The sequence below is a fragment of the Phalacrocorax aristotelis genome, chromosome W (genome assembly GCF_949628215.1).
Source record: "Phalacrocorax aristotelis chromosome W, bGulAri2.1, whole genome shotgun sequence".
In the NCBI taxonomy this organism is placed as follows: domain Eukaryota; kingdom Metazoa; phylum Chordata; class Aves; order Suliformes; family Phalacrocoracidae; genus Phalacrocorax; species Phalacrocorax aristotelis.
Window position 1 is genome coordinate 21,742,665 of NC_134310.1, and position 25,711 is coordinate 21,768,375.

General features: G+C 46.5%; 1 protein-coding gene across 1 annotated transcript in view; it reads right to left on the bottom strand.

Moving 5' to 3' along the window:
* The window catches only part of LOC142049380 (E3 ubiquitin-protein ligase RNF38-like), a 199,547-nt gene that overhangs the window by 29,978 nt on the left and 143,858 nt on the right, over positions 1–25,711 (bottom strand). Inside the window, 2 exon segments of the mRNA XM_075077047.1 lie at positions 19,971–20,138; positions 24,457–24,670. Of these exon segments, the coding sequence (XP_074933148.1) occupies positions 19,971–20,138; positions 24,457–24,670 (382 nt within the window).

A 25,711-nucleotide genomic window follows, 5' to 3' on the forward strand; every position in this document is an offset into this window, starting at 1 on the left:
AGTATCGGGCTGTAGCTATTAATGTGGATACTAAGAGGGAAACAATTACTGAAGGCGAGGGCAGTGCCCAAGTGGGAGAGTTAGTGGCAGTATGGAGTGTGATAAATAGCGAGGGAAAAGCAGGGACTCCAGTGTATATATACACTGACTCACTTGCAGTATTCAAAGGGTGCACAGAATGGCTCCCTTTTTAAGAACAGAGCAACTGGGAGGTAAATCAGGTTCCAGTGCGGCAAAAGGAGAGGTGGCAAGAAATCTTAAATGCTGTCAAACACGGGGATTTTGCAATAGGATGGGTGCCCTCCCACCAGGAAGGGGGTACTCCAGTAAGTGCACACGACCCATGTGGCGGAAGTTTGTACGGAGCGCACCATCTTCGCATGCAAACTCACTGGCAGAAATTTCCTGGAAAGATGACGAGACACCAATGGTGGCGGAGGTGATTGATAGACTCTGGGCTTATGAAACAAATATCTCTTCCTCGCTCATCTCTGTTGTGGAGAAACTACCCCGAGAGGTCCAGCAACTCAAAGAAGATATGTCCTGCTCCCCACCTCGACAGAGTAGTGTCTCAGCTGTTAGGAATAAGCGTCCTTTGGCTCAAAGGAGAGGATACACACCACGGGCCACCCTATGGTTCTACCTGCATGACCACGGAGAGGGCATGATGAGGTGGGATGGCAAGCCTACCTCGACCCTAGAGGCACGAGTATGTAAACTGCAAGGAAGAACCATCACTCAGGGAGGCTCTTCCAGAAAAGATACTGCTCCAATTTCCAGTGAGCAGGTCCCCAGACAGAGGAGTAGAAGTGCTGATTTTATTTCTAAGCGTAATAGAGGGACTCTCTTGATTCACATTTACAGGAAGTGAGTTGTGAATGCCATGATCAAGACTAGAGGGGCCCTGCCTCCAGCCGGGTGGAGGAAAGGGATAACCGGGCTTACTGGACTGTGTGGATCCGATGGCCTGGCACGTCCAACCCACAGGAGTATAAAGCTTTAGTGGACACTGGTGCACAGTGCACCTTAATGCCGTCAAACTATAAAAGGGCAGAACCCATCTGTATTGCTGGAGTGACAGGGGGATCCCAAGAGCTAACTGTATTGGAGGCCGAAGTGAGCCTAACTGGGAATGAGTGGCAAAAGCACCCCATTGTGACTGGCCCAGAGGCTCCGTGCATCCTTGGCATAGACTACCTCAGGAGAGGGTATTTCAAGGACCCAAAAGGTTACAAGGGGGCTTTTGGTGTAGCTGCCTTGGAGATGGAGGAAACTGAACAGCTGTCTACCTTGCCTGACCTCTCGAAGGACCCTTCTGTTGTGGGGTTGCTGAAGGTCAAAGGACAACAGTTGGCGATTGCCACCACAACAGAGCACCGGTGGCAATATCACACCAACCGATACTCCCTGATTCCCATCCATGAGCTCATTTGTCGACCGGAGAGCCAAGGAGTGATCAGGAAGACTTGCTCACTCTTTAACACTCCAATAAGGCCAGTGCAGATGTCTAATGGAGAGTGGAGGCTAACATTAGACTATCGTGGCCTGAATGAAGTCACTCCACCATTGAGTGCTGCTGTGCCAGACATGCTAGAACTTCAATACGAACTGGAGTCAAAGGCAGCCAAGTGGTATGCCACAATTGATATTGCTAATGCATTCTTCTCAATCCCTCTGGCAGCAGAGTGCAGGCCACAATTTGCTTTCCCATGGAGGGGCGTCCAGTACACCTGGAATCGACTGCCCTGGTGGGGAAACACAGTCCTACCGTTTGCCATGGACTGATTCAGACTGTACTGGAACAGGGAGAATCTCCAGAACACCTTCAATACATTGATGACATCATTGTGTGGGGCAACACAGCGGAAGAAGTTTTTAAGAAAGGAGAGAAAATAGTCCGAATCCTTCTGAAAGCTGGTTTTGCTATAAAACAAAGTAAGGTCAAGGGGTCCGCACAAGAGATCCAGTTCTTAGGAATCAAATGGCAAGATGGACGTCGTCAGATCCCAATGGATGTGATCAACAAAATAGCAGCCATGTCTCCACCAACTAGCAAAAAGGAAACACAAGCTTTCTTGGGCGTTGTGGGTTTTTGGAGAATGCATATTCCAAATTGCAATATGATCGTAAGCCCTCTCTATCAAGTGACTTGGAAAAAGAATTATTTGAAATGGGGCCCTGAGCAACGTTAAGCCTTTCAACAGATTAAATGAGAAATAGTTCATGCAGTAGCTCTTGGGCTGGTCCAGGCAGGACAAGATGTGAAGAATAGTCTCTACATTGCAGACGGGGAGACTGGCCCTACCTGGAGCCCCTGGCAGAAAGTGCCAGGGGAGACCCAAGGTCGACCCCTAGGGTTTTGGAGTGGTGGACACAGAGGGTCCAAAGCCTGCTATACTCCAATTGAAAAAGAGATATTGGCAGCATATGAAGGGGTTCGAGCTGCTTCAGAAGTGGTTGGTACTGAGGCACAGTTGCTCCTGGCACCTCAACTGCCAGTGCTGGGCTGGATGTTCAAAGGAAACGTCCCCTCTACACACCATGCAGCTGATGCTACGTGGAGTAAATGGGTTGCACTGATCACCCAGCGGGCTTGAGTAGGAAACCCCAGTCGCCCAGGAATCTTGGAAGTGATCATGGACTGGCCAGAAGGCCAAGATTTTGGATTATCACCAGAGGAGGAGGTGACATGTGCTGAAGAAGCCCCACTGTATAACAAACTGCCAGAAGATGAGAAGCAGTATGCCCTGTTCAATGATGGGTCCTGTTGCCTTGTGGGAAAGCATCGGAGATGGAAGGCTGCTGTATGGAGTCCTATACGACAAGTAGCAGAAACTGCTGACGGAGAATGTGAATTGAGCCAGTTTGCAGAGGTAAAGGCCATCCAGCTGGCCTTAGACATTGCTGAATGGGAAAAGTGGCCAGTGCTCTATCTCTGTACTGATTCATGAATGGTGGCAAATACAGTGTGAGGCTGGTTACAGCAATGGAAGCAGAGCAACTGGCAGCGCAGAGGCAAACCCATCTGGGCTGCCACATTGTGGCAAGATATTGCTGCCTGGGTAGAGAACCTGGTTGTAAAGGCACGTCATGTGGATTCTCACGTCCCCAAGAGTCGGGCCAGTGAAGAACATCGGAACAACCAGCAGGTGGATCAGGCTGCCAAGACTGAAATGGCTGAGGTGGATCTGGAGTGTCAGCCTAAGGCTGAATTATTTATAGCTTGGTGGGCCCATGACACTTCAGGCCATCAAGGGAGAGATGCAACATACAGATTGTCTTGCGATCAAGAGGTGGACTTGACCATGGACAGTATTGCACAGGTCATCCATGAATATGAAACATGTGCTGTAATCAAGCAAGCGAAGCAAGTAAAGCCTATGTGGTATGGAGGATGATGGATGAAATATAAATGTGAGCAGGCTTGGCAGATTGATTATATCACACTCCCACAAACCCGCCAAGGCAATCGCCATGTGGTTACAGTGGTAGAAGCATCTACCGGCTGGTTAGAAATATATGCCGTGCCCCATGCCACAGTCCGGAACACTATCCTGGGTCTTAAAAAACAAGTCCTGTGGTGACGTGGCACCCCAGAGAGAACTGAGTCAGATATTGGGACTCATTTGTGAAATATCCTTATAGACACCTGCGCCAAAGAGCATGGCATTGAGTGGGTGTATCACATTCCCTGTCATGCACCAGCCTCCGGGAAAATTGAAAGATACAATGGATTGTTAAAGACTACACTGAGAGCAATGGGTGGTGGGACATTCAAGCGCTGGGATACACATTTAGCAAAAGCTACCTAGTTAGTCAACACGAGGGGATCTGCCAACCGAGCTGGCCCTGCCCAGTCAGAACCCTTACATACTGTGGAAGGGGATAGAGTCCCTGTAGTGCATGCAAAAAATATGCTGAGGAAAACAGTCTGGGTTCTTCCTGCCTCAGGCAAAGGCAAACCCATTTGTGGGATTGCTTTTGCTGAAGGACCTGGGTGCACTTGGTGGGTGATGCGGGAGGATGGAGAAATCCGATGTGCGCCTCAAGGGGATTTGATTTTGGGTGAAAACAGTCAATGAACTGAATGGCACAATGCAAACTGCTATATAATATTGTGTGTCGTCTCTGTGTTGTATCAATGATATCATAGTACAAACCTCCCAACCCATGGAAGATAAACTGTGAAACAAGCAAAGTGCAGCAGGGGTGGTACGATAAATGACTTGGTATGCAGCAACCCAATACCACACACACCATGTCTCCCACCCTGACAGACTGATACGACAGATGGAGCCCAGAGTCATGGACTGGGTGAACTCAATGGACATTTTAATGGACATTTTACAGGGAAGGTCCATGAACTAAGGGAATGATGCCTGTGTATTATGTTAAAGGATGGGAAGGGGAGGGGTGGTGTTTGGTATGGTTGTATTGGATGATATGGGACCTGGGCATGGTGTAAATGGTATGGAATAAGGGGCGGAGAATGTGCTGGTTTTGGCTGAGAAGGGATTAATTCTCCTCACTTGGGGAGGAGGGGGTCAGCTACCTTTGCAGCTTCTCGCTCTCTGCTGTGTGGGCGGGTGGCTGGGAGGGGCATGGCCACGGCGCGGGCAGCTGACCCCGACTGGCCAATGGGATGTTCGTTCCATACCATGTGACACCATGACTAGTATATTAAGGGGGGGGCAGTTTTCAGCTCAGAGGAGGTGGGGTGTCGCGTCGGCGGCTGCGTCGTGGCTGCGTAGCAGCTGCGTGCGTGCAGTTTGTTTCGGCGGTAATTCCACTCCCCCCTCCCCCCCCCGGGGTTTTGCACCTCTCGTTCTCCTTCACATTGCATTTCTGTTGTTGTTTCTTTTAATTTTAATTATTAAACTGTTCTTATCCCAACCCACGAGCGTTACCCTTCTGATTCTCTCCCCCATCTACTGGTGGGGGAGTGAGCGAGCGACTGTGTGGGGCTGAGCTGCCGGCTAAACCACAACAATGAGCTTTTTAAAAATAAGCATCATTTCACTTATATTTACAAGGGTATTTATTAGATATGGTTTTGAAACATTAAACTTCACTGCTCCTCTTCCAAAGTGAATCATGTTTTTTCAAAAAAAGAATAGTAGAGGCCTCAGCTGTACTGTCTCTTACCCAAAGCTTACTGTTGTCATTAGAAAGCACAAAACAGATTATGGACAGTACGTATAATGACTGCAAAGATGGTAAGGAGATATAGTTTATGATCAGATTCCAATAGCAAAAGTACAGTCACAACCTCATTTACTGTGGCAATGACCCCAAATTGAGCCTTACACCAAGCTAACACAGTTCAAGTTTATCTGATCTGAATAATAATTTTCCTCAAATGATCCCCTGAAATAAATACTAAATGTGCAGGTACAACATAACAGAGTATTCTAAAACACATATAAGAAGTACTTTTGGAAATATTAAAAAACAGTTCATCAGTTTATTAATAGCCAGGAATAAATAAAGGTTATAGTTTTAACATATGTTAAGGGTATTACATAAAGATTATCGAGCAAAATTCTGTGATGTGTGTTATGCAGGAGGTTAGGGTATATTTTAAATGTCCTTCAGGCTTTCAAATCTATTGCCTTAATCCAGTTGTTCAATACTGAAGAAACAGAATGTATTCCTCACCCAATATTACAATAAGAGGGCATGTCAACCAGGTCTCCACTTTACAGTGTTATATTATAAAATAATTTATAATTTCATTGTTTTTAAGTAGAGCAAGAATGTGCAATGATCTCTGGTACTAAAAATAAGCAACCATTACAATTCTAGAAAGTCTTTTCAGAAGTTTATTGAAAAGTTTTCATTTTACAGGCTGACTTTTCCAGACCACAGAGATAGAGAGAAAATGAGAGAAGGGCTGGGCGGAGCAAAGGAGAAAGCAAAAGATATATAGTTAGAATGAGAGAGAGAGAGAGGGAAAGGAAGTGCAAGAGAGAGATAAAGACAACGGGAGAGGGGAAGAGACAGTAAGAAAGAGAAAAAGAAGCAGTGGGGGAGAGAGAAGAGCGTGAACGTGAGAGAGCAAGAAAGGAAGAAGCGAGGAAGAAAGGGAAAAATAAGGATAAAGGAAGAAAAAGAGAACAGAAAGTAAGAGAAAGAGTGGGGGAGAAATGGCAAGAGAGGATGACACCAAGAGTGCAATCAAGAGAGAATGACACAGGCAGTGTGAGAAAGTGAGTGCACACAAAAGTGCGAGAGAGTGGAAGACAGCGGAGAAGAGAGCAAGCATGCAAAAGAGTCTGAGAGAGAGAAAGAGCATCAGAGAAAGACAGCAACAGAGAGGGATGGAGACAGACAGAGGGAGGCACATGCAGACAGATGCAGGGGAGGCCAGACAGACACATGCACACAAAGATGCAGAGGAAGAGAGACACATGTGCACAGAGGTGCAAAGGAAGAGAGGTGCACAGGCACACAAATGCAGAGTGACAGAGAGAGAGACAAACAGGTGCTTACACAGATGCAGAGAGAGACAAAGAAGCAGGTGCACAGACACAGAGGAAGGGAGAGAGAAACATGCATGCACACAGATGCAGAAAGACACGGGGAGGGGGAAGACATCTGTGCACACGGATGAGGAGAGGTATGCATGAACACCAACATGGAAAAAGAGAGACAGAGAGGCACCTACACACAGGTGTGGAGAGCAACACACAGAAAGACAGATGCGCATGCACGCACATGCACACACATGCAGGGAAAGAGACATGTGCGCACACATGCAGGGAAAGAGACGTGTGCACAAAGGTGGAGAGGGAGAGAGAGAGAGACACATGAGCATACACAGATGCAAATGAAGAGTGACAAATAGATAAGCACACTCACATAGTGGAAGAGAGGCAGAGGGATGCACACAGATGCAGAGAGAGAGAGAGTGCCATGTACACACAGATGCAGAGACATGTGCCTGCACACAGACAAGGAGGAAGACACATGCACACAAAAACACATGTGCGCAGAGGCAGAGGAAGAGAGACAGAGACCCACATGCACACAGAGGCACGGGGGGGAGACGTGCATGCGCACACAGATGCAGAGGACAAGAGACCAACAGATGGTTGTGCAGACAAACGCAGAAGGGAGATGCAGTTGCAGGCACACACAGACAGGCAGAGAGAGAGAGTGAGGTATGCATGTGTACACATGTAGAGGACTGAAGCACACAGACGCAAAGAGAAACATGGAGGTGCACATGCAGAGGAATAGAGACAGAGAGATGCACATGCACACAGATGTGGAGATGTGCGCTCATTCAAATGCAGAGACAGAAAGAGAGAGCGAGAGAGAGACTCATGCACACACAGAGGACGAGATGTGGGCATGCACAGGCACAGAGAGAGACAGGCAGGCAGAGAGAGAGAGACAGAGATGCCCACAGACACAGAGGAAAAGAGACAGAGATGCAAATAGAGACAGAGTCATACATACACACACAGAGACACAGATGGGAGCACACATGGAAGCAGAAGAGAAACAGAGACACAGGCTCACACACAGATGCAGAGAGCGAGACAGAGAGCGACAGAGGCAGATGCGTGTACACAGGCAAATGCAGAGGAAGAGAGACAGAGAGTCATGGGCATGCACAGACACAGAGCCAGGCAGGCCACAGTTTGCTTTCATGTGGAGGGGTGTCCAATACACCTGGACTCAACTGCCCCAGGGGTGGAGGCACAGTCCTACCATTTGTCATGGACTGATCCAGAGTGCAGTGGAACAGGGTGATGCCCCTGAACATCTACATCTACAGATGCAGAGAGATACACAGACATGCATACATACATGCATAGAGAGACATGACTACACAAAGATGTGGAGAAATACAGATGCATTCACACAGCCACAGAGGCAGAGGAGGCAAGGTCAGTCCATGTGCGCACAGAAACATGCACAGACACACAGAAAGACAGAGATAGAGAGAGAGATGTGCGCACACAGATGCAGAGGACGAGACAGACAGACAGAGGCGCATGCACGTAGATGCAGAGTGTTGTGGTTTAACCCTGGCAGGCAGCTAAGCACTGCACAGCCACTTGCTCACTCTCCCCACAGTGGGATGAAGGAGATAATCGGAAAGATAAAAGTGTGAAAATTCATGGGTTGAGATAAAGACAGTTTAATAAGAAAAAAAAAGAGACAAAAGCAACAAAGAAAAACAAAATCCAGAAACAGAAGTGATGAAAAAAACCACAGCTGCTCACCACCATCCAACTGATGTCCAGCCAGTTCCCGAGTAATGGCAGCCCCAGCAAACTTCCCCTTCCTGCCTAGTTTTTATTGTTAAGCATGATATCATATGGTATGGAATATCCCTTAGGTCAGTTGGAGTCAGCCTACTCACTGGCAGGGCATTCAGAGAAGCAGAAAAGGCCTTGACACTGTGCAAGCACTGTTCAGCAATAACTAAAACATGGGTTTCTTATCAACACTGTTTTCAGCACAAATCCAAAACATAGCCCTATACCACCTACTATGAAGACAATTAACCCCTTCTCAGCCAAAAGCAGCACATTCTACACCCTTATTCCATACCATTTACATCATGCTCAAGTCCCACAATATCCAATACATCCTCATTACCCACCACCCACCTTCCCATCCTTTGATATAATACACAGATATCATTCCCCTGGTCTATGGACCACCCCTGTAAAAAGTCTTTAAAATGTCCACAAAATGTCTACTGAGTTCATTTAGTCCATGTCTTTGGGCTCCATCTTTTATGGTGGTCACTCAGGACAGGAGAGGCAGTGTGTTTTGTGGAGTTATTGGCCACCAAAGCCAGCTCAGGTTGGTTCACTGCTGCACTTGCACTGCTTCTTGTAAGGCTTGTCCTCTGTTGGTTCATGTGGTTCCTGCTATAGTACTTCCTATAACATGAAACTCAAATCCTGTGTTACAAAAATTTAAAGGTAGAACCATTACAGTCTCCACCTCTGGTCCCTTTGGATCAGGTTATAGGGTTTAACATTGCAATGAACTCTTCCCCTTGCTCCTAGCCTGGCTAGCAACAAAAGGTTCCTGTTATAATATCTTTGACGTATAGCAGCCACAGCAGTAGCAACATACAGCACCATATAACACTGACATCGTACAGCAATGGCACCATACAACTCAAAACATGGGTTATTTTCACCCAAGATTAAAACTCCTTGAGGTGCACATCGGACTTGCCCATCCTTCCGCATTACCCACCAAGTACACCCAGGTCCTTGAGCAAAAGCAATCCCACAAATGATTCTGCCTTTTCTGGAGGAAGGACTAACCCAGACTGTCTTTCCCAGCCAGTTCCTTATGTGTACTATGGGGCTTTTATCTCCTTCCACAGTACGTAGGTGTTTTGACTGTACAGGGCCAGGTCAACTGGCAGATTCTCTAGTATTAACTAGCCAAGTGGCTTCTGCTAAATTTGTATCCCAATGCCTGCATGTCCCAGCACCCATTGCTCTCAGTGTGGTTTTTAATAGTCCATTGTATTGTTTGATTTTCCTGGAGGCTGGTGCATGAGAAGGGATGTGATATACCCAGTCAATGCCATGCTCCTTGGCCCAGGTGTCTATGTGGTTGCTGATCACCTCCACCATGGCTAATTCCCTCAGATACTGGATACCTCCCACAATGGTAGTCTGATTGCATCGGTAATTTACAAGAGCTTCCTTGAAGGGATACCTTTCCTTCACACTCAACAGGAGGCACCTCCAAAGGCTGAGCCCCTTTTCCAATCCCTTTGTCAATGGCCTTATCCCTAGCAAGAGATCCCAGCTGCCAGGCTTCCTTATCCTCTATTTCCTGACTATTGGCCCCAATCAGAGCATCCAGCTGATAATTTGCTCACCCGGATGACAGCTAAAATATTTTCTCATATCTCACAGCTCACTCAGGGACAGAGATCAGGTGGTTTCTGACTCGTTTATGATGTCAGTCTCTTCCCTTTCCTGTTCTTGTGATTTCCCTACTGTAGAAGAGGCTGCCTCTTCTGATTCTCCCTCCTGCTCCCTCTCAGGAGAAGCTTCTTTCTCCCTTACTAAACAAATTGACCTCCACTTCCATTGTTTCTTCTTGACTGTCCCAGAGCAACTGATATAGGATTGGGTCTCTGGTTCAGCCACAGTGTCTGTTTATATGTCTTCACATCCAGAGACCCTCTCTTCTCCTTGAGGGTGCTGAATAGTGCTGAATAGTGCTCAGTAGGCATAGGCCAGGCCCCAGCACAGTGAAAGAAGTTGTATCTCTTTGGCATAGCCAGGGCCAGGGCATCCTGTTTTCAAACATTCTATCACTTCATCAGGATCTCGCACTTGTTTGGGGGTGAAGTTTCAGACCATCAGTGACAACCATTCTAGGAACCTGCCCATATTCTCCCACACGCCTTGCCACCCATAACCACACTGCTTCGGGGCATATCCCTGGGTGATGTTCCTAAATAGTTGGTTAACCTTAGAAAAAGCCAAAAAATATTCTTGAGAAGTACCTATAGGAGTATTTTGGTTACCCAAGGATGTTGAAGATACTGAGGAGTTATTGTAACAAGGGAGAAAACATCTACCCCACAGAAGGGGAAGGTCCCAATCTGTGTTTCCTCCACCGAATGCCTCTCAGAGGAGAAAAGGGAAAAAAGTGCAACTGCTAATTGTCTCCATGAGATGGTTCCTGAAGTACAGGGAAGGCATCAATGCAAGGCCCAAATACCAGATTAGGCTCAAGGCCAGTGGTTTTATCATAATTCTCCCAGGCAAAACACCACCAAGTGCACAGCAAATTGCAAAAGCTAAAACCAACCTTTAACAAGCTCTCAAATTTGATGTACAGTTAAAAAAAGGGAGCATCGCATGGATCAGATAAACCAGTGTCGAGAACAGATAAGTCAACATCATGACCAGTAACTGTTAAACAGAAATCATAATTATAAGTTCCCTCCAATACACTCCGGTCAAATCTGTCATTATCTCAAACCCTTTGAGTCTCATGTTGGGCACCAAAAAGGCCTGTTGTGGTTTAACCCCAGTAGGCATCTAAACACCAAACAGCCACTCGCTCACTCCCCTCCCCCCAGTGGTACAGGGAAGGGAATCAGAAGGGTAAAAGCGTGAAAACTCATGGGTTGAGATAAATACAGTTTAATAGGTAAAACAAAAGCTGCATGCACAATGGTCTGAAATGCACCATCTGTACTCTGCTTCTTGCCTTCCTCACTCCCCTCAAGATCTTGAGCTCCACTCAAGTCAAGGCTATCACTGATTGCCACATCCTCAATTAGTTCTTCCTTGTTCATGAGCAGCAGATCCAGCTGTGGATCCCCAGTTGGCCCATCCAACATCTGTATTAAGAAGTTTTCATCATCATTCACCCCCTGCAACACCCTCCAGAAGCCTCCTGGACTGTTTCTGTCCCACTATTACCCTTCTAGCAGATGTCAGGGAGTTTCAAGTGCCCCATAAAAACCGGGGTCTGTAATCTGGAGACTTCCTCAGGTTGATTGAAGAAGGTCTTTTCCTTCTTCACACTGATCAGGTGGTCTGTAAGAAGCTCACATCATTATATCACCCCTTACTAGTCTTTTCTCTGTTCCTGACCCACAAGCTCTCAAACAGCCTGTCACCCATTCCATAGAAGAGCTCTATATGATTGAGCTGCTCCTTCATGTAAGGGGCAATTCCCTCTGCTTCCTTGCCTGTCTTTCATAAAGAGCTTCTAGCTGTAGCTGTACCATTTTATAACAATTCTAGATAAAAGCTCTAGGTGAGATTCCTAATAGTAATTGATGAACTTTGAAAGTCTTTTCCTGTAAGCACCTGAATGTATATAGAATAGCTGCTAATGGATAGGGTAAGAGACCAGATAATAAACCAACATCCATTTCGAGTCAAAGATACATAAGAATATGGTATAATTCTATGATGGGAGGAGGGAAGCACAGTACGTTTACTAGCTCTAAATCTTGCACTATTATTTATACCATATTATATTGTCATGGTTTAACCCCAGTCAATAACTAAGCACCAAATAGCCGCTCGCTCACTCCCCCCACCCCAATGGGATGGGGGAGAGAATTAGAAGGGCCAAAGTAAGAAAACTCATGGGTTGAGATAAAAACAGTTTAATAATTGAACTAAAACAATAATAATAACAACAACAATAATATAATGAAAAGGAAGATAATGAGAAAGAGAGAGAGGCAAAATGGGGGGAAGAACAAACAACAAGTGATGCAACTGCTCACCACCTGTCAACCCGATGCCAGCAGTCCCTGAGCCGCGATCGCTCCCCAACTATGGCCAACTCTCCCAGTTAATGTACTGGTCATGACACCATATGATAGGGAATAGCCCATTGGTCAGTTTGGGTCACCTGACTTGGCTGTGGCCCCTCCCCTCCCAGCTTCTTGTGCACCTGGCAGAGCATGGGAAGATGGAAAAGTCCCTGACTAGTATAGGCACTACTTAGCGACACTTAGCCACTCCTTAACAACAAATAAAACATCAATGTGCCATCAACACTATACCAGCTACTAGAAAGAAAATTAAACTATCCCAGCCAAAACCAGCACATTCTCCACCCCTTATTACATACCATTTAAGTCACGCTTAAATCCCATACTATCCAATACAACCTCACCAAAAACCATTCCACCCTTCCCATCGTTTGACATAATACACAGATAACATTCCCTTAGTCTATGGACCACCCCATAAAATGCCCATAAAATATCCACAGATGTCCACTGAGTTCATTCAGTCCATGACTTTGGGCTTTATCTATCATAACAGTCTTTCAGGGCAGGAAAGATGGTCTGCATGGTGGTGCATAGTTGCATACTGAAGTCAGTGCTGCATTTTGCTTGGTTTCATCAAAGTTCATTTTCCATGTACTGGGAGATTTGTACTGTGATATCACTGATATGGAATATAGCAACCATAGGAGTGATGACATGCAACGTTATATAGCAATTAAGCAGTTAGCATCATCCCATTAAGTTCATTGGCTGTTTTCACACAAAATCAAATCCCCTTGAGGTACACAATCAGATTTCTCCATCCTCCCGCATCGCCCACCAAGTGCACCCAGGTCCTCGAGGAAACGCAACTCCACAAATGGGTTTGCCTTTGCCTGAGGCAGGAATAATCCAGACTGTTTTCCCCAGCATAGTTTTTACGTGCACTACAGGGACTCTATCCCCTTCTACAGTATATAAGAGTTCTGATTGGGCAGGGCCATCTCTATTGGCAGATCCCCTCGTGTTGACTAACCAGGTGGCTTTTGCTGAATGTGCATCCCAGTGTTTAAATGTTCCACCCCCCATTGCTCTCGGTGTAGTCTTTAACAGTCCACTGTATCTTTCAATTTTCCTGGAGGCTGGTGCATGATAGGGAATGTGATACACGCAGTCAATGCTGTGCTCTTTGGCCCAGGTGTCTATGAGGTTGTTTTGGAAATGAGACCCATTGTCTGAGTCAATTCTCTCTGGGGTGCCATGTCACCACAGGACTTGTTTTTCAAGACCCAGGATAGTGTTCCGGGCGGTGGCATAGGGCACGGCATATATTTCCAGCCATCCAGTGTTTGCTTACACCATGGTAAGCACATGGTGCTTGCCTTGGTGGGTTTGTGGGAGCATGATATAATCAGTCTCCCAGGCCTCCCCATATTTATATTTCAGCCATCACCCTCCATACCACAGAGGCTTTACCCACTTGGCTTGCTTGACTGCAGCGCATGTTTCACATTCATGGATAACCTGTGCAATAGTGCCCATGGTCAAGTCCACCCCTTGATCGTGAGCCCATCTGTATGTTGCATGTCACCGACACAACTTTCAGTTTTTTGACAATGGGATGGCCTACATGGCACCAGGACTGCTGGCATCAAATAGGAGACAACTTTTTCAAAGGGGAAAGAGGGTCTTTGCTCAGGAGCTTGCAGGGCTCATTGACAGGGCTTTAAACTAGATGTGAAGGGGGAGTGGGAACATATCAGGCTTGCCTGTGACAAGCTGTGGGATGATACACAATCATCATAGAGGGACGGTCTGGTAGTATGAGCCCTCAACCTGTTGCCCAGCACAGTTGAAGTCTTGCTGAGAGGAGCTGGGGGTTCCTGAGGTAGTAGGAGCCAACAAGGCAACTCCTGTGAAACACCTCAAGGTATCAAGGGGTGCTCCACTAAAAAGGAGAAATGCCTGGATGAAATGCCTCTACACCAATGCACGCAGCATGGGAAACAAACAGGAGGAGTTGGAAACTACCGTGCTGCTAGAAAGCTATGACCTACTTGCCATTACTGAAACTTGGTGGGACGAAACCCATGACTGGAATGTGGCTATCAATGGCTACAGGCTGTTCAGAAGGGACAGGTGAGGAAGGAGTGGTGGAGGCATTGCTCTCTACATCAAGAAATGGATACAGTGTGAAGAGCTGTCCCTGAAGAATAACCACGAGCAGGTTGAATGCTTATGGGTAAGAATCAGAGACAGAGGCAACAAAGGGAACCTTGTGGTTGGTGTCTACCACAGGCCGCCTGACCAAGGTGAGCCTACTGATCAAGTCTTCTTCCTCCAACTCCAGTAGGCTTCGCACTTGCAGGCTCTGGTCCTACTGGGGGACTTCAACCACCCCAACATCTGCTGGAAAAGTAGCACGGCGAGCTGTAGGCAATCCAGGAGATTTCTAGAATGCATTGAGGATAATTTCTTGATGTCATACCCAAGGGGATGCAATACTAGACCTGATGGTCACCAATGCAAGTGAGCTCATCGGTGACGTCAAAACTGGAGGCAGCCTGGGCTGCAGTGATCATGCATTGGCGGAGTTCAGACTCCTGAAGGATATAGGAAAAGCTAGGAGTATAGTCAGGACCCTAAATTTTAGGAAACCAGACTTCCAGCTCTTCAAGGAGTTAGCCAGAAGGACCCCCTGGGAAATGGTCCTCAGGGAGAAGGGAACAGAAGAGAGCTGGCAGATGTTTAAGGTCGTGTTCCATAGAGTGCAAGAGCTCTCCGTTCCCAGGTGTAAGAAATCAGGCAAGGAAGGGAAGAGACCAGCATGGCTGAATCGAGACATGCTGGTCAAACTAAAGAGCAAGAGGGAACTGCACAGGCAGTGGAAGTAGGGACAGGTATCCTGGAAAGAGTATAGGGATGCTGTCCGGTTGTGTAGGAATGGGGTCAGGAGGGCCAAGGCGTGTCTGGAGCTGAATGTGGCAAGGGATACAAAGAATAACAAGAAAAGCTTCTACAGGTACGTCAACCAGAAAAGGAAAGTCAAAGAAAGTGTACCCCCACTGATGAACAGGAATGGTGGCCTAGTATCAACAGATGAGGAAGGAGAAGGCTGAGGTACCCAATAAATTTTTTGCCTCAGTGTTCACTGGTAACCTCTCTCCTCACCCCTCCCAAGCCGATAGACTGCAGAATGGAGACCAGGGGGATAAAGCCCCTCCCACTGCAAGGGAAGATCAGGTTCATGACCACCTGAGGAACCTGGATATACACAAGTCTATGGGACCTGATGAAATGCATCCCAGAGTCCTGAGGGAACCGGCTGATGTAGTTGCTAAACCACCCTCCGTGATATTTGAAAAGTCATGGCAGTCAGGTGAAGCCCCTGGGGACTGGAAAAAGGGAAACATTGTGACCATCTTTAAAAAGGGTAGAAAGGAGGACCAGGGAAACTACCGACCTGTCAGCCTCGCCTCTGTGCCTGGGAAGATCATGGAACAGATCCTCCTAGAAGCTATGCTAAGGCACATGGAAGACAGGGAAGTGATCTGAGGCAGCCAGCATGGCTTCACCAAGGGCAAGTCCTGCCTGACCAACCTCGTGGACATCTATGATGGAGTGACTACATCAGTGGATAAGGGAAGGACTACGGATGTCATCTATCTGGACTTCTGTAAGGCCTTTGACATGGTCCCCCCACAACATCCTTCTCTAAACTGGGGAGGTACGGATTTGATGGGTGGACTGTTTGGTGGATAAGGAACTGGCTGGATGGTCGCATCCAGAGGGTAGTGGTCAATGGCTCGATGTCCAGATGGAGACTGGTGATGAGTGGTGTCCCTCAGGTGTCCGTACTGGGACCAGTACTATTTAATATCTTCATCAATGACATAGACAGTGGGATTGAGTGCACCCTCAGCAAGTTTGCAGATGACACCAAGCTGAGTGTTGCAGTTGGTACGCCAGAAGAGCAGGATGTCATCCGAAGAGACCTGGACAATCTGGAGAGGTGGGCCTGTGAAAACCTCATGAGGTTCAAAAAGGCCAAGTGCAAGGTCCTGCACCTGGGTCGGGGCAACCCCTGATATCAGTACAGGCTGGGGGATGAAGGGATTGAGAGCAGCCCTGCAGAGAAGGACTTGGGGGTACTGGTGGATGAAAAGCTGGACATAGCCAACAATGTGCGCTCGCAGCCCAGACGGCGAACTGTATCCTGGGCTGCATCAAAAGAAGCGTGGCCAGAAGTTTGAGGGAAGTAATTCTGCCCCTCTACTCTGCTCTGGTGAGACCCCACCTGGAGTACTGCATCCAGCTCTGGAGCCCTCAACACAGGAAGGACATGGACCTGTTGGAGCGGGTCTAGAGGAGGGCCACAGAAATGATCGGACGGCTGGAGCACCTCTTCTATGAAGACAGGCTGAGTGAGTTGGGGTTGTTCAGCCTGCAGAAGAGAAGTCTGTGGGGACACCTTCTTGCATCCATTCAGCACTTAAAAAGGGACTATAGGAAAGATGGGAGCAATCTCTTTCGCAAGGCCGGTTGTGACAGAAAAAGGGGTAATTGTTTTAAACTAAAGGAGGCTAGATTTAGACTGGATTTAATGAAGAAATTTTTTACAATGAGGGATGGTGAAACACTGGAACAGGTTGCCCAGAGAGGTGGTAGATGCCCCATCCCTGCAAACATTCAAAGTCAGGTTGGCTGGGGCTCTGCGCAACCTGACCTACCTGAAGATGTCCTTGCTCACTCCAGGGGGGTTGAACTAGATGACATCTAAAGGTCCCTTCCAACCTAAACCATTTTATGATTCTATTATTCTATGATCTCTTCCTTGATGGCCTGAAGTGTCATGGGCCCACCGAGCTAGAAATACTTCAGCCTTATGCTGCCAGTCCAGATCCACCTCAGCCACTTCAATCTTAGCAGCCTGATCCACCTGCTGGTTGTTCCAATGTTCTTCAGTGGCCCGACTCTTGGGGACCTGAGCATCCACATGACGTACTTTCACAACCAGTTTCTCTACCCGGGCAGCAATATCTTGCCAGAAAGTGGCAGCCCTGATGGGTTTGCCTCTGCGCTGCCAGTTGCTTTGCTTCCACTGCTGCAGCCAGCCCCACAGGGCATTTGCCACCATTCATGAATCAGTATAGAGATAGAGCACTGGCCACTTTTCACATTCAGCAATATTCAAAGCCAGCTGGGTGGCTTTCCTCTGTGCGAAATAGCTCAATTCACCTTCTCCTTCAGCAGTTTCTGCGACTTGTCGTATAGGATTCCATATAGCAGCCTTCCATCTCCGGTGCTTTCCCACAAGGCGACAGGACCCATCAGTGAACAGGGCATATTGCTTCTCATCTTCTGGCAGTTTGTTATACAGTGGGGCTTCTTCAGCACGTGTCACCTCCTCCTCTGGTGATAATCCAAAATCTTGACCTTCTGGCCAGTCCATAATCACTTCCAAGACTCCTGGGCGACTGGGGTTTCCTACTCGAGCCCGCTGGGTGATCAGTGCAACCCATTTACTCCATGTAGCATCAGTTGCATGGTGTGTAGAGGGGATGTTTCCTTTGAACATCCAGCCCAGCACTGGCAGTCGGGGTGCCAGGAGCAGCTGTGCTTCAGTACCAACCACTTCTGAAGCAGCTCGAACCCCTTCATATGCTGCCAATATCTCTTTTTCAGTTGGAGTATAGCGGGCTTCGGCCCCGCTGTACCCCCGACTCCAAAACCCTAGGAGTTAGCACCAAGTCCCCCCTGTTGCTTTTTGCCAGAGGCTCCAGGTAGGGCCATTCTCCGTGGCTGCTGTTCAGAGCACATTATTTACATCTTGTCCTACCCGGACTGGCCCAAGAGCTACTGGCCCCATTATCCCAGAATTGGAGCAGCCAGGTGACAATGTGCTCACCTAGACAACAGTCGAAATCTTTTCACATATCTTGCAACTCACTCAAGGACGGGGATCAGGTGGTTTCCATTTGATTTATGACTTCTTCCTCTACTTCTCGTGATGACTCTGCTTTTTCATAATCTCTTTCTAAAGAAGTTGAATTTCACTTCCAAGATTTCTTCTTGTGTATGGGGGTGACTGATACCAACATGGGTTGATTCTCTGCTTCAGCTGCAGTGCCTGTTGCGGGGGTTTGAGCGGCTGCAGTGCTTGTCACCGGGGTTGGAGTAGCTGCAGTGCCTGTCGCTTTGTCTTCAGATCCAGAGGCCTTCTCTTCCCCTTGCGGGTACTGAATACTGTTGAATAGGGCTTGGTAGGCATGGGCCAGACCCTAGCACATTGCAGTTATCTGTGCCTCTCTGCAGTTGCCAGGGTGACAACATACTTCCTCCAAATATTCTACTAGTTTTTCAGGATTCTGCACTTGTTTGGGGTAAAGTTCCAAAACACTGGGGTTGCCCATTGTCCTAGGTATTTGCCCATACTATCCCACATACCCTACCACTCATAAATATTGAGCCTTGGGGCAGATCTCTGGATGATAGTCTTAAGTTGCTTTCTAACCTCAGACAAAACTGAAACAATATGCCCAAGAACTACCAATAAGAATATTTTAACTACCCAAGGATGTTCAAGATACAAAAAAGTTTTTGTAATGAAGGAGGAGACATCATAGAAGAAGGTAGCAAAGATGCCATTCTGTATTTCCTGCATATAAAATCTCTCAGAAGAGGAGGTATAATTGCTAATTGTCTCCAGGAGGTGGTACCCGAAGTACAGTAACGTCTCCAATACAAAACCCAAATACCAGATAAAGCTGAAGACCAGTGTTTGAATAACAAATCTCCTAGGCGAAACATCGCTGATCACTGCAGAGCACAGCAGACTACACAAACCAACACCAATCTTTAACATGTACTGCAAAAATGAGAGCATGTTGTATATCAGATAATATTCTCAACTAATATTGAGAACAGATGAGTCAATGCTGTTACCAGCAACTGGTATTATCTCAAACTCTTCATGCCCCACCTTGGGCGCCAAAAGAGACTGTTCTGCTTTAGCTGCACCTGGCAACTAAGCCCCACACAGCCACTTGCTCACTCCCCCACGGGCGGGATGGGGGAGAGAATCACAAGGGTAAAAGTAAGAAAACTCATTGTTTCAGATAAGAACATCTTAATAATTAGACTATAACCATAATAATAACAACAATAATATAATGAAAAAGAAAATAGCAAGAAAGAGAGAGAGGTGAAATGGCGGGGGGAGGGGGAGTAAAGAACCAAAAGAAACAACAAGTGATGCCACCGCTCACCACCCGCCACCAGTCCCCAAGCCACAACTGCTCCCCCCACAGCCAACTCCCCACTTAATATACTGGTCATGGCGTCATATGGTATGGAATATCCCATTGGTCAGTTTTGGGTCAGCTGACTTGGCTGTGGCCCCTCCCCTCCCAGCTTCTTGTGCACCTGGCAGAGCATGGGAAGCTGGAAAAGTCCCTAACTAGTATAAGGGCACTACTTAGCAACACTTAGCCACTACTTAACAACTAAAACATCAATGTGCCATTAGCACTATGCCCGCTACAGTGAAGAAAATGAAGTCTATCCCAGCCAAAACCAGCACCTATATATACCATTACAATTTACCCCAGGAAATACTAGGTTTTATTTTACATCAGGGAAAGCTGTATGGTCAGTGAAACTCCTGGCTTTCCACCTCCTAAGTCTAAGTCCAGAATCAATAAAACTAGAGAACCATACTTACTGGAGGAGGCACACTACAGATAGGAAGGTGCTGTCCACTGAATACGACAGAACAACCTGGGACCTGCTGTGTGCTGCAGGGTGGTATGTGCTGGGCTGTACAAAGCGGAATTCCATGTGGTGCCACCGTTGTTACTGTGTATGAGACGGGGACTGCGCCCTGATGGATCTGCAGCAAAACCACAAGTATATGAAGTAAGCTGTTACAAGGGCTTTGAACAGTTATGGCATGGCATAGAAAACAAGCTTTCACCTGACATAACAAAAAAGTATTTCTTACTCTGAAGATTTTAAAGAAGGCAAATACATGTAACTCCTGTCCTTTAAAAAAAAAAAATCTCCTCATTGGAGTATCACTCTTCAGGACAAGGCCAGGAGGGAGCTCTGAAGATGTTAAGTCCTCCAAGATACCATTAGAGTCACTCAGAAACATCTCAAATTCAGCAAAGCTGCCCCTCCCACACACTAAGGTTAGGTCTTAGAGAAAATAGGCAGCAGTAACTCCCATGTAAAAAACAGTCAGAAAAAGTGGGGGGACCCTACAAGTAGCTAAAGAATCTCTTCAACTTGTCCTTGCAGAGTGATTAAATGTTAACCCAGAGAGTTATATCTTTGAAGAAAAAGAACTTCAGACAGATTTTCTTTCCTGTAAAGAAGCCAATCTCTGAATGCCTACTCAGTGCAACACTCCAGGTATGTGTCTTAACATGACTAACAACAGTAGCTGAAAACAAAGATTAATTTAAAAGCTTAAAAAGAGAAAAAGACAAGGTTACATATTCATAAACATGCATCTGAGACAACATCCACTAAATATCTACAAACATAGTAGAGAACATGATGGCTTAGAGTTTTTTTTAGTTAGCAATATTCACTTAGAACTCGGTCATCAATCCAAGGGCAGAAGGTACTCTGGACCCAGACACTGCTCAGTTCCTTGTATTACAGTGGGAATCTAGCAAAAACTGCAAAAAAATGGTAGGTAGGGAATGTGAATAGACAGAAAGCAATTATTTTGAAGAACCTTCCTTCACACCTGCTAAAATGGAATCCACCCTTGGAAAATGAACAGGCAAGAACAGCTCATTACAAAGGTGAGAATAAGTAAATTGAAGAGAGCTAACTTATTGAACTGGCCATGAGGTGCAGAGGCCAAAACAGGAACATCACACAGATGACTGAATAAAACTTCAAATCTCAAAAATGCACATATTTGGGAAAAAAGCCACTCAGCAGAAACAGTGACTTTGACCTAGTTCCAGTTCAGGTACCAATGCAAATATTTTCTATGTGAACTATCAGAGAGTTTTTAATGCCATAACTGTTGGATATCTGAGGGCAGTGCCAGATGTGACTCAGGAGAGGTTACTACTGCTCTCAGTGCAGAAAGAAATTTTAAAAAATCAAAACAAGAGAAAGCAGTTCCCTCTCTAGAGTAGTCTGTGCAAAGCACCACCATGGAAAATACATAGTAACTCAGAAAACACTGACACCTGGTTGTGGATGGTGCTTGGAAGGTAGTGACAGCATCATAGATCATTTCTCAAGACGACACTGTAAGTCTGGTGACCCAAGGAAAAACACAAATTGTATTTTTATTTTCATAGAAATCATATCATAGATCATAGATCATAGAATCATAGAATCATTGAGGTTGGAAAAGAACTCTAGGATCATCAAGTCCAATTGTCAAATCAATAATACCATGTTTCCTAAACCATGCTCTGAAGTGCTATGTCTACATGTTTTCTGAACACCTTCAGGGGTGATGATTGTACCACCTCTCTGGGCAGCCTGTTCCAATGCCTGACCGCTCTTTCAGTGAAGAAATTTTTCCTAATATCCAATCTAAACCTCCCCTGATGCAGCTTGAAGCCATTTCCTCTTGTCCTATCACTAGTTACTTGGGAGAAGAGACCAACACCCACCTCACTACAACCACCTTTCAGGTAGTTGGAGCGAGCGATAAGGTCTCCCCTCAGCCTCCTCTTCTCCAGACTAAACAACCCCAGTTCCCTCAACCTCTCCTCATAAGGCCTGCTCTCCAGACCCTTCACCAGGTTTTTTGCCCTTCTCTGGACAAGCTCCAGCACCTCAATGTCCTTCTTGTACTGAGGGTCCCAAACCTGAACACAATATTCAAGGTACGGCCTCACCAGCACCAAGTACAGGGGCAGGATAAATTTCCTACACCTGCTGGCCACACTATTCCTGATACAAGCCAGGATACTGTTGGCCTTCTTGGCCACCTGGGCACACTGCTGGCTCATATTCAGTTGGCTGTCAGCCAGCAACCCCAGGTCCTTCTCCGCTAGGCAGCTTCCCAGCCACTCTTCCCCAAGCCTGTAGCATTGCATGGGGTTGTTGTGACCCAAGTGCAGGACCTGGTACTTGGCCTTGTTGAACCTCATAGAATCGGCCTTAGCCCATCGATCCAGCCTGTCTAGATCCCTCTGCAGAGCCTTTCTTCCCTTAAGCAGATCAATACTCCTGCCCAACTTGGTGTTGTCTGCAAACTTACTGAGGGTGCACTTGATCCCCTCAACCAGATCATTGATAAAGATATTGAACAGTACTGAGCCCTGGGAAACACCACTTGTGACTGTCCGCCAACTGGATTTAACTCCATTCACAACTCTTTGGGCTCGGCCATCCAGCCAGTTTTTACCCAGAGAAGAGTACACCCATCCAAGCCATGAGCCGCCAGCTTCTCTAGGAGGGTGCTGCGGGAGACAGTGTCAAAGGCTTTGCTAAAGTCCAGGTAGGTAATATCCACAGCCTTTCCCTTGTCCACTAAGTGGGTCACCTGGTCATAGAAGGAGATCAGGTTAGTTAAGCAGGACCTGCCTTTCATAAACCCATGCTGGCTGGGCCTGATCAACTGGTTGTCCTGCACTTGCCTGGTGAGCGCAATCAGGATGATCTCCTCCATAACATTCCCTGGCACCGAGGTCAGACTGACAGGCCTGTAGTTCCCCAGATCCTCCTTCCAGCTCTTCTTGTAGATGGGCGTCACATTTGCTAACCTCCAGTCAACTGGGACCTCCCCAGTTAGCCAGGACTGCTGATAAATGATTGGAAGTGGCTTGGTGAGCACTTCCGCCAGCTCCCTCAGTACCCTTGGGTGGATCCCATCTGGCCCCGTAGACTTGTGTGTGTCTAAGTGGTGTAGCTGGTTGCTAACCATTTCCCCTTGGATTATGGGGGCTCCATTCTGCTCCCCGTCCTTGTCTTCCAGCTCAGGGGGCTGGGTACCCAGAGAACAACTGGTCTTACTATTAAAGACTGAGGCAAAGAAGGAATTTAGCACCTCAGCCTTTTCCTCATCCTTTGTCACTACGTTCCCCCCCACGTCCAATAAAGGATGGAGATTCCCCTTAGCCCTACTTTTGTTGTGAATGGTTTTATAGAAACATTTTTTCTTGTCTTTTATAGCAGTAGTCAGATTTAATTCTAGTTAGGCTTTGGCCCTTCTAATTTTCTCCCTGCATAACCTCACAACATCCTTTTAGTCCTCCTGAGTTGCCTGCCCCTTTTTCCAAAGGTCATAAACTCTCTTTTTTTCCTGAGTTCCAGCCAAAGCTCTCTGTTCAGCCAGGCCCGTCTTCTTCCCAGCCATCCTGTCAGCCGCTGTCACATGATCTACAGGCTCCTGTCAGGTCTCTCAGCTCCCCCTGAGGTTTCCCTGGTTCAGGAAACGCCTCTGCACACCGCACTAGAATGACCAGCTGTGTCACGAGTTAATGAATGTAACTGCACAGCAATGAACACACTTCCACTGCAGTCTACTGATTTGAACAAGAAAAGGCTATATCAAGAGGACAATTTCCTTTAGAGTCTCTATTATGGAATCCTACTCCTCTTCCTGTGTCAGGGAAGACCTAACTTATTTTTCTGGACTAACTGCAAATCTCATTTTCTCATGCCATTTAAGGGGCTCGTTGAGGCTAAAATGAATAATTTAGTGATGAGATGACATTATCATGAGTTTTGCTGTTATGTGGACAATTGCATGCGTTGTGAATTCTATTGTTAACATACATATCTAAACTATGTAAAGCACTTTAAGCTAAGGAGAGGTACTTCATGCAATGAAGTAAAATACATTATTGCCATATCATATCTTAAACTAAATTAACTTTAGCAGCAGAAGAGTCACATTTCAAAGGTGGGATGCAGAGATCGTTAGAACTGTGCCAATACACACTGACAGACTGTTGACTTTCAGTCTTCTCTATTAGAGTCTAGATTTTTTTTTTCTGAAGTAACGAATGTTTCTATTTTTTTTCTGAATGCTGTAGCTCTCTATACACTGATACTACTCAGAAGAAAAAAAATGAAAAAAATGCTCTACAAGAGGACTAATAAGAGTTAGTGTTATGTGACCTCTGTTGCCAACTAATTTGTCAAGGAGCGTTCACTCATTTGCTCTCTTTGGAGAGGAATACACAGAGTTTAAGACATTTGCATCCACATTCTCAACACACCTGATCATGAATGTCAACCATCACTGTGTTCTGCTGTGGCGGGTGAGCAGCTGGGTGCAACATACGATGGGATATATTTGGAGGGTTAAAGGCTTGGGGGTCTTCTATTGCTTGCTGCTGTCCATAGGAGAGATGGTGATAGTTTTCATCTTGGTTAACAGAATTGTGTCGAGATAGACGATCCCATCTTGCTCTCTGACGGCGAACAGGAGGACTAAAAACACATAAAGAAAAAGATGAAAGATCACATTAAGAAATGTTTGTGGCACTTATAACTAGAAGCACAAAGAACTCAATAGTAAGGATATTTTTACACTGGAAATTTTTGCTAGGCCAGATATGTTAGCTTGTCATGCAGTCTCTCACTGAGAAAATTTCTGAAAACCCTAGCATAAATGCTTATTTTAGCATGAGTGCTTGAGCATAGCTTAATACAAGAGAGGAAACCAGAAGTAGCATTTTTTATAGAAATACTACCTTCACAAAACTTGTTAAAAAGACATTTGAGCACTTGATTCACAGAATCACACAATGGTTGAGGTTGAAAGGGTTCTCTGGAGGTCATCTAGTCAAACCCTCCTGTTCAAGCAGGGCCACCAAGAGCCGGTTGCCCAGGACCATGTCCAGATGGCTTTTGGATATCTCCAGGCAGGGAGATTCCACAGTCTCTCTGGGCAACCTGTTCCAGTGCTCAGTCACCCTCACAATAAAAAAGTGTTTCCTACTGTTCAGATGGAACCTCCTGTGTTTCACTTTGTGCTCATTGCCTCTTGTCTTCTCACTGGACACACCACTGAAAAGACCCTAGCTCCATCCTCCTTTCAGCCTCCCTTCAGATATTTATATACACTGATAAGATGCCCCCCAAGCCTTCTTTTCTCCAGGCTAAACAGTTCCAGTTCTCTCAGCCTTTCCTCATAGGAGAGATGCTCCACTCCCTTAAAACCATCCTTGTGGCCCTTCTTTGAACTCTCTCCAGTATGTCCATGTCTCTCTTGTACTGGGGAGCCCAGAACTGGGCACAGGACTCCAGGTGTGGCCTCACCAGTGCTGAGAAGAGGGGAAGGATACCTCCATCAACTTGTGACACCCTGCCAGTTGACTGTTATTGTAGGCATAGACAGACTGCTGACATCCTGCCCTCTGACACCTCGACCCTTGACCTTGGAAGCGTAGGCAGGGTCCTGCCCACATTCCATATAAAGTTTGAATCGCTCAAATCATACTACCATTGGTGGAGCCAAGGGCTGGTGTG